Source organism: Calonectris borealis, chromosome 4 (genome assembly GCF_964195595.1).
Source record: "Calonectris borealis chromosome 4, bCalBor7.hap1.2, whole genome shotgun sequence".
Lineage (NCBI taxonomy): Eukaryota > Metazoa > Chordata > Aves > Procellariiformes > Procellariidae > Calonectris > Calonectris borealis.
The window spans coordinates 34,255,584-34,275,399 of NC_134315.1; the positions used below are offsets into that span (position 1 = coordinate 34,255,584).

The 19,816-nt window shown below is 39.4% G+C and overlaps 1 protein-coding gene across 1 annotated transcript in view; it reads right to left on the minus strand.

The window, feature by feature from the left end:
* The window catches only part of MTMR7 (myotubularin related protein 7), a 29,784-nt gene that overhangs the window by 1,216 nt on the left and 8,752 nt on the right, over positions 1–19,816 (minus strand). Inside the window, exons 5-12 of the mRNA XM_075149170.1 lie at positions 17,689–17,823; positions 12,264–12,396; positions 8,235–8,344; positions 6,118–6,243; positions 5,291–5,340; positions 3,405–3,605; positions 2,070–2,210; positions 40–166 (exon numbers count right to left, since the gene is read on the minus strand). Coding sequence (XP_075005271.1) covers positions 40–166; positions 2,070–2,210; positions 3,405–3,605; positions 5,291–5,340; positions 6,118–6,243; positions 8,235–8,344; positions 12,264–12,396; positions 17,689–17,823 — 1,023 coding nt within the window. The remainder of the gene's footprint in view (positions 1–39; positions 167–2,069; positions 2,211–3,404; positions 3,606–5,290; positions 5,341–6,117; positions 6,244–8,234; positions 8,345–12,263; positions 12,397–17,688; positions 17,824–19,816) is intronic.

A 19,816-nucleotide genomic window follows, 5' to 3' on the forward strand; every position in this document is an offset into this window, starting at 1 on the left:
TCAGTTAAGTCTGGGACATCGAGATCAAGTGTTTATTACCTCTCCCAAGACTTCCAGCTCTTCTTCCAGCTGCTGAGTTTCTTCCTTCACTGCCATCAAATAATCAGTAACTGACTGTCGAGGATGCAGCCCCTTTTCAAAGCGGTTGTACATACCACTCCAGAACCTGGAATTGACGGGAAGGTCAGCGATTTTCTTGTTTGGTGAGGTGGCCTCAGAAGACTTAAATACATGCTTTTTTTTTCAGACACATGTTGTCCTAAATGATCCATCCATGGATTGTTGATCATTAGAGTGCATACACGTAAGTTCATTGAATATTTGGTAAGATTTATGGTTCATTTGCCTTGGATCTGTCTTGAAGAAGCAACTCTGTGGACTTACACAGCTTGAACCAATTCTGATACACAATAGAAAGAAAAGTGAATGTACCTTTGACTTAGCTCACATGGCTGAGGTGGTTCACTGAACGCACACTTTTGCTGTATTATTTTCTTGTTCTACACTATGGGCTTTAGAGCAATGGTACCTACAAAACAGCCAAGGTTAAAGACAGTTTTTCATAATCCTAGTTCTCAGCCATTGTTTAACTTCCCATGAAGTCAGCTTTGAAATTCTGTATGCTTGTTTTTGTCTGGGGCTGGGGGGGTTGAGGTGCAGCTAGTTAATCGGTTTTTTCCCCCTGTGAAGAAGAGTTAAAAATCAGGAGTAAAAAACAGTATGGCGTCCTGTTCTCTTAAAATTTAAACTGACATTTTAAACTGGCCTATGGAAATTGCATGAAGCATATAAGCTGGCAAGTTCTCTTCCTGTTCTATGTATGGAATTATTTGACAAACCTTAGTTAACTAACAGCTGAGTTGATTTTTCATTTTCAGGAGGAAAGGACTCAAACTGTAAGTCTGTAGCTTACTCTAGCACTCCTCCTGTCTTCCGTCCTCCTGGCAATACATGGCCACAGCCAGACTCCGAGTATGTAAGTAGTTCACCAGACAGGTTAAGTCACAGAGAGACCTGCCCTCAGCCGCAGCTGTCCAGCCATGTAGCTGACAGATATTTTTGGAGCACATGCATGCTCCTTGGTAGTTTATTATTCCTACCCCAATAGTATACTATTTAAGTCACATTCCCCCTTAAGTTTATCATCTGATAGCTCATGCTTGGAAGTCTTTACGCACCCAAGTAATTCCATTAAAATCAACAGGATTACTCATCCAATGGAGGATCTGCAGTATCAGTACTTCTTTTATAAATCCCACTATCCTAAACAATATGATTAATGACTATTTTTAAATTGTTTTAAAGTGGATGTGACTTGGAACAGTAGATGTGAAAGAATTCAATTTCTGTCATTTAGGATATTTATTGAATTTTTAAGAGGTGCTTTTACTTGCACCTGGAAAACAAACTGATCAGTTTTACTTAAATCACAGTTTTCATGAATTTCTATTCAAGTTCTCCTTAAGTTTGTTAAGATTAATGGCACAATTAATTACTCAAGTCAGAATGTCAATAGTAACATTTCTAAAATTACGTGATATTTTGTTACATTTTGAAAAAACGTAAATATCAAGTAAAACTGTGCATACTTGGAGGTATAACAACAACATGGGGAAAGTCTGCTTTTTGTTTTACTAAACACTTGTTTTAGCGATGAAACCATATGATTTCTTGAAAAGTCCCTTTTTATTTTTGACACCAATTGATCCAAATAAACATCCAAAATCTTGGAGTGGAAGAAGTTGAAGCAACTTTAAATTTAGAAACCGCAGACAAGAACAGAACTGAAAGAGACATTTCTCAGTGGAAGAAGTGAGTAACCATGAAATTAGGACACACAACTATCAATATAGCTTTAATCTTAAGCTTCTTTTCAGACTAATACTCCGTTGTGGAATGGTGCAGAGGTGTTGGCTGACTATGAGCACACAAGGAACCAACACATTGCATCTGAGACTGAATTTACTCTCTATAAGCTACCTTATGGAACAAGAAATGCTTAAATACAAAAGCACTCTGTTCTGTACTAACACATCCTACAGTTCTCAGTAGCAAGTGATACTACCTACTTGTACAAGAAGTTGCATGGAGCCATCTGTGGGTGCAAGGTCCCTTGGGTTTGACTGTGGTCTGATCTGTACAAAGGATTCAGGTAATCACAACGGTTTTTCCACAAGTGAGCCCACAATGAATATGTTCGTTCTTGGATTCTGAAAAAAAAAAGAAAGAAAAATATATTACAGTCTCTACTACAATTCAGGTGTGGGTAAAGCTTAGATGCGACATTCTAGTGCTCTGTACTACTCGTTTACAATCAGCTTTATACTTCCTTAACAGAATTAGACTTAACTTATAAATATAGAAAAACAGAGAGCCATATTCCTTTGTTAGTCACTAAAGGCAAAATCCAATCCATTTCCCATAAAGCCAGAGCAGCTGGAGAGAGAAGGTGGAGAGATGGGTTCCTTTGTGAGATAGAGAGGATCACTTCCATAAAATTAGCTTTCAGACCGATCTCTACACCAAAGGGATTCCCACATTTAAAAGCACTCCTACGCCATTGAGCTGCAATTTCTTATGCAGTTAGGTCTTGGGATTATGATGACCCGTGAAGGTTTTGATTTTAAATGGACTGTGGCACTGAGGCTGCTCTGCGTTTGAGCAGTGAAAGGGACCAAATGGCAGCAGCAAGCAGAAACTCCCACCTCCCTCTCATTACTACTGCTGACACGATCAGGATGCATGAGAAGAGCGGTGGGTGTCGTCATGTACCTGAGGAGCCAGGGCCCCAGGAAGCAGATACGAACACCAGCACTGCCAAGAATGATGTTACTATCTCTGTTTGGGCCTGAGGGCAGGTAGATTGATTTGTAATTGCTTTGGGGCCAGACAGCAGAAGGATAGTTTGCTGACTCAGTCCTAGGGAGGGCTACCAGACAAAACGGCTGCTCGTAAAGAAAGTATCCGAGAGATCAGGACTAAAGTGTTCTGACATGAGATCCAAAGACAGGTTAAAACACAGAAGAGTGGTGACTCTTAAACTGCGAACTTAACCAGAGTTAATACCATCTTGTATTGGAGCTACAGTGACAGCTTGCCTTGTGTGTTGTTAGTGCTGCAATAAAGGTGGGGCCACATGGCTGAAGGGCTAATGCGCTTGTCAGTTTTCACTAATCCTTGTCACGCACACAGTGGATTACATTCCCAGCAGAGCCACATTGCAGAGGATCAACTTTTTTTGGTATTCATCTGTGTTGCCAGAAGATGACTGCCAAGAAGTCTACACTGCACCTTGCGCCTTATGAAAGCACATACATGTAGACTGGCAAACGTCTGACTGCTCAATACACCACCTCCCACAGACCCCACATGTAAATATGCTACTAAAGAAAAGACTTTCGTACTTCAGCTCTCGTCTCTCCTTCTGGCTGTTACACAGGAAATTCCCAAACTGGCAAGAATAGATATGATGCTGTATGTGGATGAGGAATCTCTCGTTGAATTCAAAGGCACAAGGAAACTGTTCCATTAATTGCCAAACACACTCGATGAACTGGTCAATAACAGGGGATATCTCCTTCGGATCTCCATCTAAATTGCCATACCTGAAACAAGACAAGATACATTCAGTTATAACCTGATATCCTGTTGGAAAACTGAATTAACACTAATGAAAACAAACCCCTCACTTTTAGTGTACAAGTTACACCATAGGCATTCATTTCCAAAACCTCAACTACTAGTATATTCTTTTACTTACAAAAATTATGGAAGATTCATGGAGTAGAATGAAGGCAGAATTTGTCAAATACAAACAAGAAAAAAAACTTCTACAGGTGTCTTGTTGCCTTACAGCTACTAACAGCTGGCTGCTGCGTAGCCATCTTTTAATGCTATCAGTATAAAGTTATACCACAGTAATGTAAGTCATCGTAAGAATGACTGCAATGACTTAATGACAAAAACGTATTTTAGACAGTCGCTTAATGGCACACCATTCCCAAAACCAGAAAACAGCAGGAGAGGAACAGAATAACCTTTGCAGAGAACAGTTTAAAACTGCCCTCTCTTGGTGAAACTTTTAGAAAGTGGGAAATGTTTATATGATACTGTAACTAACTGTCAAGTGAACATCAAACTTTCTGTCTATGAAAGTGTCTCTTGGAACCACTTGCAATGAAGAAAAGGAGCCTGAAAATATGAAACACATAGAAGTAAAAAATATTTTATAAGTCTACATAACAGGAAAAAGCATTTTCAATCAATTATTCTGCTTTTCTAGTGTGTTTGTATACAGATATATGTGCACATATATATATATATATATATATGCCAGCAGAGTGGAATTCCATAAACATCTAAAATTGAAACTTCTACTATTATTATGCATCAAAGAAAATATAGCAATATTGTACTGCAAACCAAAGCTATCAGTGGTGATTACATTTCATAATATCTTTCACCACTGATAATAAAAGACATCTGAGAGTATCATATTAAATGTAGTAATTCCTGCTGGAATTTCACAGGTGGTGTGAAGCTGCACAGATTTTCTGAAACTTTTGGTGTGTTTTTTGAAACTAGAACAAATTTATATTCAAATCAAGCAATATAATGCAATTAAATTCCAATATAAACATTGCATTTTTTATTTTTAGAGAAACTAAAAGGAAAAAATACAAGAAAGAAAGAAAATGTGGATATTTATCCATGTTTAAATATATAAAGTCTTCAAACATCTTCATTACATTATAGCATTTACACAATAACTTGTCCAAATAGATGACTTTCAGCTTTGCTTTACCTGATGTTTCTGAACAAATCCCACCGTTTTCGTTAGACCAGAGTGTAATAGGAAGAGTGTATTTTATGTAATAGATAGACATGCCTAAGATTAAGTACTGTTCTGGAAGACGTAGACTTTGCTGAACAGGGACTTACGTGGGGAGTCTTGGCACTACTAAAAGGTCTGCTGGAGTCCAAAGGGATTTTGCAAGCCACATACATACTACTTTTCTCTCACATGGATCTCTCAGTGCTCGTAGCACCTGCAAGACTCAGGATTCCCAACAGCAGTCTTGGAGTGCATATATAAGAAAAGACTGATACGAAAATACTTCACTTTGATACTTCCAGGCAGCTAAATTATGTAGTAGGAGAAAAGGGTATGGTGGTTTCCTGAGGGCTTTCTGTTGATACGCTTTGTAAGGCAACGAGGAAGTAAAATTGGAATGGCAGCGGATGCTGACTACATAAAAATATATATAGAAAAACCTTAGCACCGCCTTACCTGTGGTTAAATTTGTGACCAAAGGAAACCCAGTCTTTTTCAATTAACACCTAAAATGAGAATATTGCATTCAGTGTTGTGGAGCAGAGCTGACACATGTTGAAGCAGGCAGAAGAATGGTGTAAACAAGCAGTACGGGAATCCCAGTTAATTCTTAGAATAAGCAGAAAAGTGACAAGCAAGAATGATGTAAGCAAGCAGTATTAGCATCCCAGATAATTTTTAGAATAAGCAGAAAAATAATGAGTGATGAGCACTGCTGCCAGCTCAAGAGAAAGTAGCACTCTTCATGGATGCAGATAGGATGCTGGTATTTCAGCACAACTTCAATTAGCTTGATTCATCATTTTCTAAAATAGAACCTAAAAATGTCTCAAACATCTTTTTAATCTGTGACCAGTAACTTGACAAGCATTCCTAGATGCTTTAGTAGTGCTGATTTGCTTGGGAAAGGAACAGATTTTCCAACATAGCTGCTCATTGCAATCCAATGTCTAGGGAGCACACACTTCTGACACTCAAAACTTGACTGATCCCTGAAAATGAATACAAATTCTTGCTTGCACGAAAGATACTTGGGCTGCGAGAAAGTTTCTTGGTCAAGGTTAGGAAAAAAATAAACGGGTGCCCAACTGATCCCCACCTTTGATAACATTTCATACAGAAACTGAGAGACTGTAACTTGGACAGATAAAAACCTTCCTTCCTACTTAAAAAAAAAGGAAAAGGTATATTTAAGGAAAGCTTATTTTCCATTAAAACCAAAGATACTAATTTTAAATGATGCCATAATACTTTATTCACTCTGTGAAAGAGAACCTGCTTACCATGAATCCCTTCATAGTTCTGTAATATGGATCCAATAGAAGGCTCGCTACAGAGCAAACCTGGGCTGTCCTATCCCAGCCATCAGAGCAGTGAACAAGCACACTCACACCTTCCTCAGCCACAGCCTAAGGATACAGAAAAAGTCAGAAATTTCACAAGCAGGGAGAAAGGCAATGGTAAGAGAGGAACAGGGAGACAGCGCGATATAGAGAGTATTAATTTGGGAACTGGGAAACCTTCTTCATTTTTAATTCTGCCACAGAGTTCTTGAATTATGTTGAGTGTTATTCCTCTCATTTGAAAAGTCTTAGTCTCATCCCATCCCATGCAATATGGTGGTTGCAGCATTACCTGTTTATGCTCCACTACAGGCGGATGTGGGATCCATTTCAATTAAAATACGTCAATCTGTCAGAGCAGACAACTACCTAAAGCAGATTCAGATGCAGTTAATGCCCTAACTCACATATCAGCAACAGAACAGCCATACTTGCAATATGGCTCTTAATTTCTCATCTTGATGGTAATGTCAATAACGGCAACGTCTGCTTCCGATGCCAGCGCTCGCGTGGATATTATTACAGCACACTGCCTTGCACACTGATGACATACTTCTAAAGGTTTGAGGGGAAGCCTGTGGTAGTGGTAAACTTCCATATCTAATAAGCAAGATTGTATCAGTATCTTTAATGTAAATAGCTGGGGAGAGAGGATCCCATTTTATACATAAACACATAAAGAAGAGATCATACTAAGTCCTACAAAGTCTGGTGTTGCATTATTTTTGGAACTTGAGGGGTTTTTTAAAATTCCAATGGTTTTGGCCTTTGTCATTTCTAAAGAGAACTAAATTTAGAAAGTAGAGAAGTAAAATAGGTTAGGAAAGATACTGCTTAGAAAAACAAACATTTAAATTAACTTTAGGCTTAATAGGGAATGAGGAGTAATAACAAATTATCTATGTTTATCTCAAGAGACAAGTAAATTCTACCAAAATAGAACCCCTGTGGGCAAAAGACCAACAAGTGAGAACTGGGAACCGTACAAATAGGAACGGGTCAAAATGCATGTCTGAGGAGGCACGAGGCTAGCAAGCATACGGACAACGGATAAATTTTTTTGGACAGCATTTTAAGACTAGCCACTGGGGAAAAGTTGGCAAGAGCTAATATGTAAATAACCTGATTTGTGTAAGCTAATGAAAGCTAGTAGGGCTGGGAGAAATAATAACATGCGCATTTATCCCGCAGCTGCTGTTGAGGCAAGAAACTACAGTTGTCTGCTGAGCAGGAAGAAGCAAAGCAAGAGAAACAAGCAGTTACTGAGGAGGCAAACCCATGAAGTTTTATCCATATAGTCGTATGTGGCAGGTCATGTGAATAAAATGGCCTATAAGAAATTGTAATAGTAATCTCAAAAATAAGGATTGAAACAGTAAAAGGCAGAGCACAAGGAAGGGGGTAATAAAATTAAAACTACTCTTGGCAGATGACAAATATCTGCATTACTTTGGGTGGGATTAGGAGAAATAATTTCTTATCAAAGCCAACAACTGTTTTCTGAAACGGTTCTCAAGTATGTAAGGGTAGAAGCTGCTAGAGAGTTTGACCACGGTAATACACAGGAGTTGGTTTAGGAGGTGAATTTAGTTGGTCACTAAATAACTCTGAGGGAATAACACAGTAGCTAATATTACTATATTACAACTACCATGCGAAGAAGTAGTCCTTGAACAGAAACCTTCAACAAAGAAAATGTCTAGAAACCAGTGGAGGAGGCAGGAGAAATAGGGAAAGAACCAGTGACAATCACTGCTGGGGAGTAAAGTAAGGACAGTCAAATACCTGGCATAACAAGATACAGGCTAGTAGAGGCTTTAGTACATTTGAATTCTTTGGTGAAAAGAACACAAACGTTTTTTTACCATATAAGCAAAATGCCCACACGACAGCACCTAAGAATCGTCTCTCCTCATCATATATGAAGCATTGCAAGATGGGTTTTTTTCAGATACAACATCACTGAAGGTAACAGAAGTTACCCACAAGCAGAGAATTTGGTCCTCACTTTCTGTATCTGGTTAGTCCAAGTTTTGTTCTCATTTTACACACTTTACCTTTGCAATAAAAATGCCAGCATCCATAATGGCTTTGATATGCTTCAGCCAGCCAGAATTTTCTAAGCCCCACAGAAAGTCACTCATTGAAGGCGATTTCAGCTCACAAACTGCAAAATAAGCTACATCTTTAACGTACAGTAATTATAGTCCCTTAAGCTTTCACCAACTGTTCCACCTAAGAGTTACCTCTTCAGATATCCCCCGTGTAAAACATTCACCTTTTGAAAAGAATGGCTACTTCACAGTCAAACTTTACCATTGAAAAAAAGCACATATTTAAGAGATGGGGCTGGGTCAAATTTCACTCAATATTTGATGTAAGTTAAAAAGAGAAGCTGTTACAAAGCCTGTTGCAAACAGTTTATCAAATACATCCTTCAGCACAGATTTTCCAAACTTGTATTGGGAGCAAAGTTTTCAAACCCCTGAGAGGGGATCGTGTATTTAATAACGAGGGCTTGGAAACAGCATACGATTTCTGCAGTCGGACAGGGAGAGAGCCCCCTAAATGGTGTCACAGCCTCCTATTCCCAGCCACACTTGGTGGTGAAGCTCTGTAAGAGCAGGCCCACCAAACCCAGCCTTCAGCATCACTACAGATGGTGGTGTTTGAGTTAAAGCAATTCACTCAACAGTTCTCCAACCCTGAATGAAACCTTATTAAAACCTCACTTGTAGTCAGAAAGCATTCTGATGGTGAGGAAAAGCCATAATTCATCAAGGAAAATATTTTCTTGAAAACTTTCCAAGCTCTATGCTGCATTTAAAGAAAAAAAATTGTAATCTCCCCATTTTTACAACATTAAGTTTCTATCCTGCTATATCCAAGTGTCTATATTTAATATTACAGAGTTTGTGACATCAGAAGAAAAAAAGGGCAATCAAAACCTAATTCAGATACCTCAATCCAGCAGCAAACAAATACTTAACAGTAGTTGGTGCAATCTATTTTCAACAGTGAGATACTAAATTCACCCCGTAAATAGACTACGCATTTATTTTGATCCATGCAGACTTATCCTGTCTTTTAAGGAAAAAGATATTAACCAGTGAAACTCATTTAAGAATGACGGTGAAAAATGTCATGGTTTTTACTGAGTTCATGTATGATCTGTGAATTAATAACGTCTTAGTAGGTCTCTTGTCCTCTGGAAATCTTCCAAAAGACTCAGTTAATTATGGCCATTACGACCAGTGGCATAACTTTAGTTTCCCTCAATGTAATTGGAATTTAATTTCACAGGCCAAAGTCAGAGTTTATACCACATCTGAACATATCTGACTGTCTTAACTCCATTTAATTCAGAGTCAAAACAGCCTAATGTGTCCATACAAAGTCTTGCAATCTTTCTACGTAGGGCATCTTCCAGATGGTTATTTTAAAAGTCATTTTTGAAGGATATTTATAAAAATGCAGAGATAGCAGCACTGAAAGCAAACAGCTTTTCACATGATTAATGCTCCTGTGCAGATGGAAGCATGACCAATTAGTAGCTGAATTCTGGCTGAAGCTGCTGTCTCTGTTTACAAAAGCCCAAGGTAAAGCTGAAATAGTGCTTTGCTCATTCCCACTACCAAATTAGAGTCAATATTTACTGACCACTTCACCGAGCAAAGTTCAGACTGGCCTAAAGGCATACACTGTATAATTCACATGATTTTGGCTACCGATCTGGACATAAATGCTGAGTTCAATTATGAATTCAATTATGAGGCTTATCCTAAGGGGAAAAGGCGTTTCCATCTCAGCAGAAAAGGTACCAAAATCATGGAGAAATAAGACTTGCTGCACCCACTGTGTGGGCACAGGAAAATCAAGAGCTCCTGGGCGAAGCTCACAGCAATCCAGCGGTGCTCCCTTCCCCAGGAGGAGAGGAAAAAACAGGACAGGTGGTGAAAACTGCCTCTCCCACCAGCAAAAGTACCAGAGGGGGATGCTGGACCAGCTCCCCCATTTCTGGCAGGATGGCCATAGGTAGAGGAAGGAATAAATCCTGTGGGCCAAACCCTCAGGCTCTCTTTCTGGCTGATCTGTCACTGAATTCCGAGGATCAGGGGGCTGCTCTTACATCGGCAACTACTGCTCCTGGTATGAGGGGAGGAGGAGCTCGTATTTGCTGTTTAAATACAGACAGGGAGCATGTGGGGTCATCATCTCAATGCACAACCAGCGGAGGCCAAGACTTGGTTGGCCCCTGGGTGTAGAGCAAAGCTCACCCCATCACACATGCCAAACAGCAGCCTCAGTCAGCCCTTGAATCTTCACTGAGAAAAGTCCGTGCGCAACATTTCCTTCTAATATTAAAAATTATTTCAAGGAGGTTGTGCGCGGGATCAAAATTATGACAAGGATCTTCAGATACACCTCTCTTTAAATAAAAAAAATTCAATACTATACTAAAGCAATATGAGGCAGCAGAGAGAAAAGTAAAACAATTTTTTTTTTTTCCTGGAAGGAAATTCCAGCATGTTGAAATGCATTTTACTTCCAGAGTACAGTCAAATCTCAACATTTTTTCTGTCATTTTTTCAACATTCTTCTGCCTCCCATCGTCTGAATGCAAATGTGAATTTTAGATCTAAGAAGGGCTTACATTTTCCGTGACGGGAGAGCTGTGCTCTGTTTTCAATAAGAGCAGTTTATGATGAGCAGTAAAGTGTGATGCAGGTAAACCAGTCACTCTCTTCATGACTTATTTTTACTTAATTCCTTGGTCTAAGGGTCTCAGGAAGGAAAATAGAAGGATTTCTAGTTCGCTACAAAGTCTTGTTTGGCTAGGAGAGAGGCCAGGTGAATAAACCTGTCCCTTTATTTGTTCAGCTTAAGAACCATCAAAGTTAAAATAGTGAACAACCAGCCTGGTGTGTGCAATATTTTTGAGCCAAAAGTTTGTGAGACAGGCCCACGGCCCAAACTGACATGTAACAAGGTAATTTCTAATGCATTTAATACTTCAGGCTGCTTGGGGGGCATAACTTCTTAGCATCTTTATTTAAATGAGCCATATGCTCAAAACATCTCTTTTTTTCATAGGTTTTATGTTTGCTATGTTGAAATCTCATATTTAGCGACCTGGCTGATAAGATTAGAAATTAGAGAAGTTAAATCTGCGATTTCAAGCACTTGACGCTTTCAAGTACCTTTGGTTTTTTTACAATCTTATGACTTTCAGTGTACGAGCATGGGCGGAGTGTCAAGAATAGCTAGATCAAGCTGATCCAGGAGGTGACAGAAGGTGTTGATGATATACATGAAGTAAATACTGAGACTCTGTGGAGTGGAGTGAGCACTATTTACTATTTGCTTGTTAAAAATCAACAAACTGTTGAGGGTCAAGGATGGCTTATTTATTCTTACCCTTTTCCCAGAAGGCCTCTAAACAGTAATGTACTTCAAATATTAAATGGCAGTACAGATGTGCTCATTTATACACTGATAAGTATTTATAAAGCAATTATTATTAATTTCCATGGGATTATGAATGTGCTGAATGGTTACACCCATTGACTGAGTTTCATAAATAAACCTGATGTGACATGTTCTATACAGGGCATGAGTACGCTTCTATTAAAATTCACAGTCTAAAATGCATGACTACCTATTGACCACATACAAAAATTAAACCATAGGTTTTCTGAGCTTAAAAAAAAATTTCCTGTATTTTCCACTGCATCAAAGTCAGCTATAAGTGACTTTCTTCATTATACCATCAAACTGTAAACTGCAAAAGAAGACGTAGTAGAAGTAAGGTGTGTTGAAGTCAAATGAATTTTGTCATTAAAGTAAACGATATCTGGATTTCGCCCACGAAACAAGGTGTTTGCACAATTAGGGAATCACCACTAGTTGCGATGATGCTCCATTGCACGAGTCCCATTAGCCAGCAGGCAGCTGCATGCAGCACACCAGGCAAAGGTCTCTCTTCATACCCGTTTTCACTGCTGCCGATTTCAGAGCTGTTATCCTGATTTGTGAGACAGAAGGATCAAATCTTTCCTCTAGTTTTCAATAAAGAAGAGTATTACCTTCAAGCATTTTCTGCAGACTATTTCTCATGACATGGATGTTCTCAATGCCTATGAATTGAAACTTGATGTTGGAGTAGTTGTCTTCATTTTCATACCCCTTCCCTGCTGCTCTGTTTGCCATTGCGTTGAGCTGAAAAAATTAGGGAAAATGGGATGAAAACCAGTAGCAAACATTCTTTTCAAAACAAAGCTCGTGGTCTACTGCAATAAATCAGAGTGATTTAAATCGGGCACAAATAGGAAGCATTTATCACAGTGTCAACACAAGGGCTCAGGAATCGGGGATCTGTTTACAGCCCATTGCAGGGCGGTGGGTCGCTGAGGCTCTGACCTCTATTTCACACTTTGAGTGACACTTCATTAGTGAGGTTAGGCACAAAAAAACACAGCTTATGTAGGGCATAAAGGTTTTAATTTGTTTTTAAAAGGGTATTCTGATTTTATTTTTGATCAGCATTATGTTTACTAGCAGAATATACCCAGGAGGTGGCAGTGTCTTACCTGCCATGCCACTGTTTCATGGCATATGTACACTGTAATGTTGCTCAAATTACTGTGTTTTACTGCTCAAATAATCCAAAAGTTGATACAGCTTCCTTCTTTGAAGCTTGGAATAATGAAGAGAGAGTTGGAGTAGTTTTTCCTAAGTTTATAGCATCTTGGCTTTAGTTGTGTAAGACCACAAAAGATTTGAATTGACAAGATTACCACAAATATTTTCATCTGCAATGCAGCGCTATCAAATATTTTGCTGTGCTTCAGCAAAAAATACATTCAGCTGGAAGCTGGAGTTTTGTCTTTGAATCTGTTACTTGCTTCCTGGCATGGGAAAGTCCCTAAATGCTTCTTTAGTTCAGTTTTCCCAAGAGTAAAATTAAGGGTTTTTTTAATGCTTATTTTCCCCCCTTTTGAGATTCTTGGGGAAAAGGAAAACTATCTGCCAAGCCGCTTATGCCAAATGTTGATCTCTGGGCTGAAAACTAGAGCTGATAGAAATGAATTAAGTACTTTTACTTTATTACCCTATCTATTTTTTTTTTATTTCCTGTAGCAAAATCTCACGGTCCAAGAGAAAGAAATTGTCTTTTTGCATGAAGTCCCTGCTCTTCTATGAAATGCACGCTGTAAGGCTGGGGAGCCTTTGAACTTCACAAGAAATATGAAGGCTCCAGAAGTAACAAAGTGGCCCACATGGCAGAACCTCCACAACTAAGAGCTTCTGCTCAGGAAAGATTTAAGAATTAAATAACAATGGATATTGCACATCCAGACTGGAGGGCACTAACAAAGCTTTTGGAGAGACCTTATGAGGTACCAGTTGGACAAAAAATGACTTGTCTTCATTGCAATGAGAGCCAATGCTCATGAAAAATCAAAACAAAGTATCTCTTAGGCATTGCCTCAGGGACAAGAGGCTATGCCGATAACTCCGTTTCTAGTTTATTTCCCGATATCGCAGGCAGTAATATTGATTTTTTGCTTCTGTGGTCGCTTCTGAAACTCGCAATAATATACTGAAGTATACTGAATATACTGAAGTATACTGAATAATATACTGAAGTATACTGACTCTACTGAAGTATACTGAATAATATACTGAGTTATCTGAATAGCCTCTTGTCCCCGAGGCAATAATTATTATTACAGGCTAATGGTATCACGGGATATACAAGAACATGCCTCTTCCTGATCTCTTCCACCCCAAACACACATACTCCTGATATTCAATTTTAATTTGGAGCCAAATGCGTGCCGTTGAATAGGATTGATTGTCTGCTGCCAACTTATCTCCAACTAAGACGAACAAGTCTAGCTTTTTTACGTCATATATCAAAATAGGTTTCCATGGACCAAATTTGACCTCTTAACTTTCAAAGGAAACAGCTAAAAACTAGAAGCTTTTTATGCCATTATAATTTCATTTTAGATACATAAGCAAACAGACAGGTGAGACTGCTTTTCAATTCTTTTATTCTGTCCAACTTAATATGTGAAGATAGGAGATTTTTTCCCATCTTCACACTTTCTAGCGCATGCATTCCCATGAGCAGAACTTGGCAATAGGAATAGGTAGTTACATTTGTGGACCACCATTAGGAACTGAAACAATGCATGCATTTCATGATACGACAGAAGGAACCATACTCTAAGATAGGAACTTGGGCAAAAAACCACCATTTTTCATTTACTTCAGTCTTGTGTAAAACTTCTTTTAACTTGTAGTATGCAATTCAGGAAAAAGTGCAGCCAAAAGAAAATTGTCTGTCAACCAGCAGTCTGCTGATGTTTTGACTATCAATGAACAATAAAAAAAAGATAGAGCCTGTGAACAGCATGTCCTTTAAGGACAGAGTCCTCAGTGTGACTTGCTAGGAAGATATAAATTATCTGCTGAATCCTAATCTTTCGCTTTTGAAGTAGACATCAGTGTTCTAATATAAACAAAATGAAGCAGTCTTTCTCTGCAATAGCATATAGCTTCAGGAAGAAAGATCTGTACGCTTGAGTCTAAGCCACCACAAACCCCTGAAACCCTAAATGAAAACCATCTAGCCCCTAACTGACCTAATCCTCAGTACAATAAATGCTATTAACTGTCTCTACCACAGAGCAATTTTATCACAGAAATCCTTCATTAAGACAGTCTGAAATAGTCCTCTTTAAAAGCAAATAAATACAAGGTTAAATTTGCAAGGCTTTCTGACACTCATTTATTTTAAATATTGTCAGTTGCCAAACTTTGCAGCTGCCACAATATTTACTAACAAGTTTTCCACATCACCTACCAAAATTCCATCTGTTGCTCTTAAAGTAGTGGTTGCAAAGCTCTCTCAATTGTGCCTGTCCTCGCTTAATCTCAGGGAATATGAGGAGACAACCTCTAAAGCGAACAGACCTCACTTGCCAGATTTCCTGGCATCTTCTTTAATGTGGAGAATAACTGAGTCCTGTCTTGTTATGAAGAGTTATAGAACTACAAAGAGGGTGGTGAAACACTGGCACAGGTTGCCCAGAGAGGTGGTAGATGCCCCATCTCTGGAAACATTCAAGGTCAGGTTGGACGGGGCTCTGAGCAACCTGATCTAGTTGAAGATGTCCTTGCCCACGGCAGGGGGTTGGACTAGATGATCTTTAAAGGTCCCTTCCAACCCAAACTATTCTATGATTCTATGAACTAATTTATTTTACTCATAAGCAGTAAGTTCATATTAGCTTCTTCTGTAAACACATAGAGGAAGGACAAAATGAAGAAAGACAGTAGCCTAAGCAAAGCTCTGCATATGGTCATCCTGGTATATTTAAATGAAGTGGAAACAAAGCTTTCTTCCGCAGCCAAAGCTTTTGTTTTGAAGATTATCAAGCGCAATAAGGGACAGCATATGAAGAGCACTTGGGAATGCTGAATTCACTGGCCTGTCAATATTCATCATCTTTGCAAGGAACCAGTTGTGATGAGAGAAGAGGCAGATAGTTTTTTACCTTTCTAGAGCAAAGGGAAACTTTGCACCAGACTCGATAACTTACCTTTACATTCGTTAAATGTTCCCTGAGGAATGCCAGGAAAAGCTTGCACTGATATCTATCACTTCCTACATGCTCTAGATTTATACATGCATTAGGAGCTGCAAAATTAACTGTAACAGCCGTAACAAGGCTGTATTTGGCACCTGGGATCACAGGAGCTTTAGAAAATCAGTCCATTCTTGCAGCACAGAGAGAGATAAGTAGGAATCTATGCATACAAATTTCTTCACATCAAAACTTCTTTTTTCCAGAGAAGTTCGATGAAAACAAACAGTTTTCATCTGCTGACTGGCTCCTGAAGAAGCCAGCGTTGCTGGAAATATGCCATCATATTGATGAGCCATACTGAGCCAATTCCACTCTCTCCACTTAAAGTACAGGGTTTTTTCACCGCACACAGGAGATGTCTCACCAAAATAATTTTCAAGAAAAGTTTACAGGATGGGACCTTCCATTATTACCTTGCAAAACGTCATTAATAACCAAGTCAGTAAGTCTTTAGTAATAAATCCCATCAATGAGTGACCTCCTTAATTAGGGAAGAGTACTGATATCATCAGCCAGGAAATGCTAAGCTATAAATATTATCACATACAGAAAACTGTTAAACAAGCATTATTTAGGCAGCCAGGTCTGTACTTCCTATCCAATGCCTGCTCTGAACACAGTCATACCAATCCTTTCCTAGCACTCACCATGATTCATTTTTTTCAGGACCATGAGTAAGGTGGCACCATCCATCCACGTCTTCCCAATATAAAAGAGGGAATTGAAGGTCAAAGTGCTGTGAGTGCTCAGCACTTTCCCACCAGCCCCCAGGTCTTCAGTCAATCGCCAGCCAGCCAGCTTCCTTGTTTCTGCTCCAGCTCTGCCAGGTTTGCCCTTCCTCGCTCCATTCCTCATGTTTCTCAGCTTTAGCCACCTTGCCCTTTCAGGCTCTGCTTCCTGATCTCAGGGTGCTGAAACAGCTTCCTTGTTCCTTTTCCTCAAGCCTTTGCTCTTTTTTCCTTTTCCCCCGCTATAGGTCATCCTATAGCTACTAGGGATTTTGTGGAGGTTTGCCCCTTTCGTTTCTTTTCCTTCACATGCTTTGGCAATTTCAGCAGGGAAGCTACTGATAGCGTAAGAAAGAACATATCCCTGCTCCCACCTCCAGGCACTGAAGCCTACCTAGTCCCCATCACCTTGAGCGGTTTGCTAGCATGCCAAATTTGGACACAAGTTTTGTTAGCTTTCATCCTCTTCTAGATCATTACTGTGTTTCTGCACAGTGTAATTTTTCTAAAGCTTTTATCTTGGCCAAAGATTTTAGTCAATTATAGAGATACGGTGTCTGAGATCACTATTTACCATATTTCAGATTCTGTCTCAAAAACGCAGAAGTGCTGGAGATATTCAAAGAAGGTCTCCTCAGTTCTTGTAATCTGAGTAAATGGTCTTTCCCTAGCCTCAGGCACAGGTTGTTGAAATTTTCCCACTTGCAAGAGAAATCTTAGTATAAGATTTTAGTATAAGCGGGCAGAAGTTTGGAACATTACAAGCAACTGTAAATACAGTTTTATCATGGGAATTATTTTTCACTAGCCTCGTCAGTAATACAGTTACTGATAGCTCCTCTGTGTGTGGAAACAGTTACTATTCCAAGCTATGTATTTTTCTGCATCTTAACATTTCGTTAAGAACAAAAAAGAGAAAAGCTCAAAAAAAATTCTCTAAGAGATAAAAATGTGGGCAAGGTTCCTAGTTAAGATTCCCCTGATAAATCCTGATTTACCCGTGGAGTTACACAGTTGCAACTAAGATCAGAAGTATGGTCAATCATTTGGACTGTGCATCTTCCCTAATATATTCAGCCCAGATTCAGTTTTGCTATGCGCGAGAAATTTAATGTACTTACTTTGGGCCGAGTGTCAACAACGTATATGAAATCACTTCCTGGATTTGCTTTTCTAATGGCCTGGAGCATCTGTTCGTCCTCAAGGCATCGAGCACTAAAGCCAGATAAAGGCTGGCTGCTTCTACATATGGAGGCCTGCAGGAAAACAAACAAACAAACAAAATCAACAGAGTTATTAAGCAGAAATTATTTAGTATCCAGAAGCATTTACAAAACCAGCTCATTAGATGTTTGCATAGGTGTACAGTTACGTGGGAAGAGCAGAATGGTAAAATGAATACATGTTAATAAACAAATTCATTTTTAAAAGGCAAGAAAATATTAAAACAATACAACCCTATTGGCTCAGGTCTAGTCTTGAATCCAAGTTTTAGAGCTATTTTAAATACAGCATTTCCCTAAAGTGGAATAACTCCTGAAAGGTGGTCTCTAGAGGATGTGATGAGTACAACATTGCAATGACAAGAACACTGATATAACATAAAGGATGGGTCCTTTTGCACTGTTGCTCACACTTACCAGTTATGATACTGATGACACCCAACTTGCACCAACACCTACTTTACTAAACAGCCTGAGACACCATGAGTCCAGCAAACAAAAATGCATAATAGGCAGCTAGATCACTGATGGTGGTGTATTTTTAGCACTGCCTCTGGAGAAAGACCTTACTGCATGGGGAGTGGGTCAGGCAGCCTGACTCTTGGAGCATATTTATTAATCAGTGCTATTGAAGAAGGCAAGAGAGTTTCTCCACAGACCCATCAGGATCAGACCTCCAGATGAAACTGGGAGAGAAGGAACAGAATGTGAAATGGGTGAGCAGGGAGGTTGTTATTTCTGCCAGGCAGAGGGCAGCTAGATTTGTAGAGGGCAAGGGGCTAATACATACACTTTCTAAGTACTGAACATAAGCATGAAGAGAATCTGCCTGCTGAAGGTCGTAACCCATGCAGACTGCCCTACAGATTATTTATTACTGTGAGAAGGGACATGCTCATTTTCAGCCAAGTATTTGAACTATCAGTAGTTAGTCAGTAAAATGTGGATCTTTAATACAGAAATCCTGAATTGTGTGAGAGCCTGTTCATACTTTATTAATAGTTTTTGCAAACAGATTATTAGTTTCTAGAGTCTTGCCTGCTGATCAGCACGCATTCCAGTGATTTAATAGATGCATGAAGCAAAAGATAGATATGAATATGTCCACAACGTGTCATTTTAATAGAAGGAAGACATTTCTCCCTCATTCATAGTGTACCATACACAGGCAGATATGGCCCTCAAGTTTAAGGTTAAAGTTAGGGTTGTGGATGAAGGGTAGGATTCAGAAAAGTATGGGCTGGAGCCCATTATATTATATCATCCCGGGGGCCCAAACGTCTAAGGTAGGCACTGGCACCAGTATGAGAGAAAGGTTTGGGGTTAAGATCATGTTTAGCCCCAGCTTAAGAAACAGCTGCACTGCCAGTACTGCAAAACTAGGAAGATAAGCTGACCTAGTGACCATTAGATACCATAAGTGGCAATCATTACCCACGATATCCATGAAGAGATCACCTCCTTCTGTCCCAGGCCAACTGCTTAGGATGAGCACATACGTCTACAAAATTTCTTGGGCTATGTTTAAGAGTAGGGCAAGAGATGAGATCATGTTTTGCTATTGAACAGGCTCAACAGATAGTTCCAGAGCTTGATCTTATCATATTCACACAGATCCTGTGAGACGCAGAGTAAGGTGTCACATCATCATTGAATCTGTCAGTACCAAAGAGCTATGGGAAAGTTCTGGATATGAAAGACTGAATGAGTGGCACCGGCCTCCCCTGCATGCACCGGTCTTCCCAACCTGCTGTTACCATAGCTATTCAATGTCTACCATCACAAATCTTACCCCACTCCTGCCCATCTGTTAGCTGGCAACTCATGCCAACCTCCAAACACACAAGGAGGTATTTCCTCCAACATTCCCAACTCTTTTCCTAGCCTTTTGAACCACGAAGGATCCAGGAGTAAACAAAATACTTCAGATCCTGGTGGTCCGAACCTTAACCTGAACTCCAACCACAACAGGGAAAACATTCAGGCTGAAACCATGAAAATCATCCAAACTGGATCACTATATATT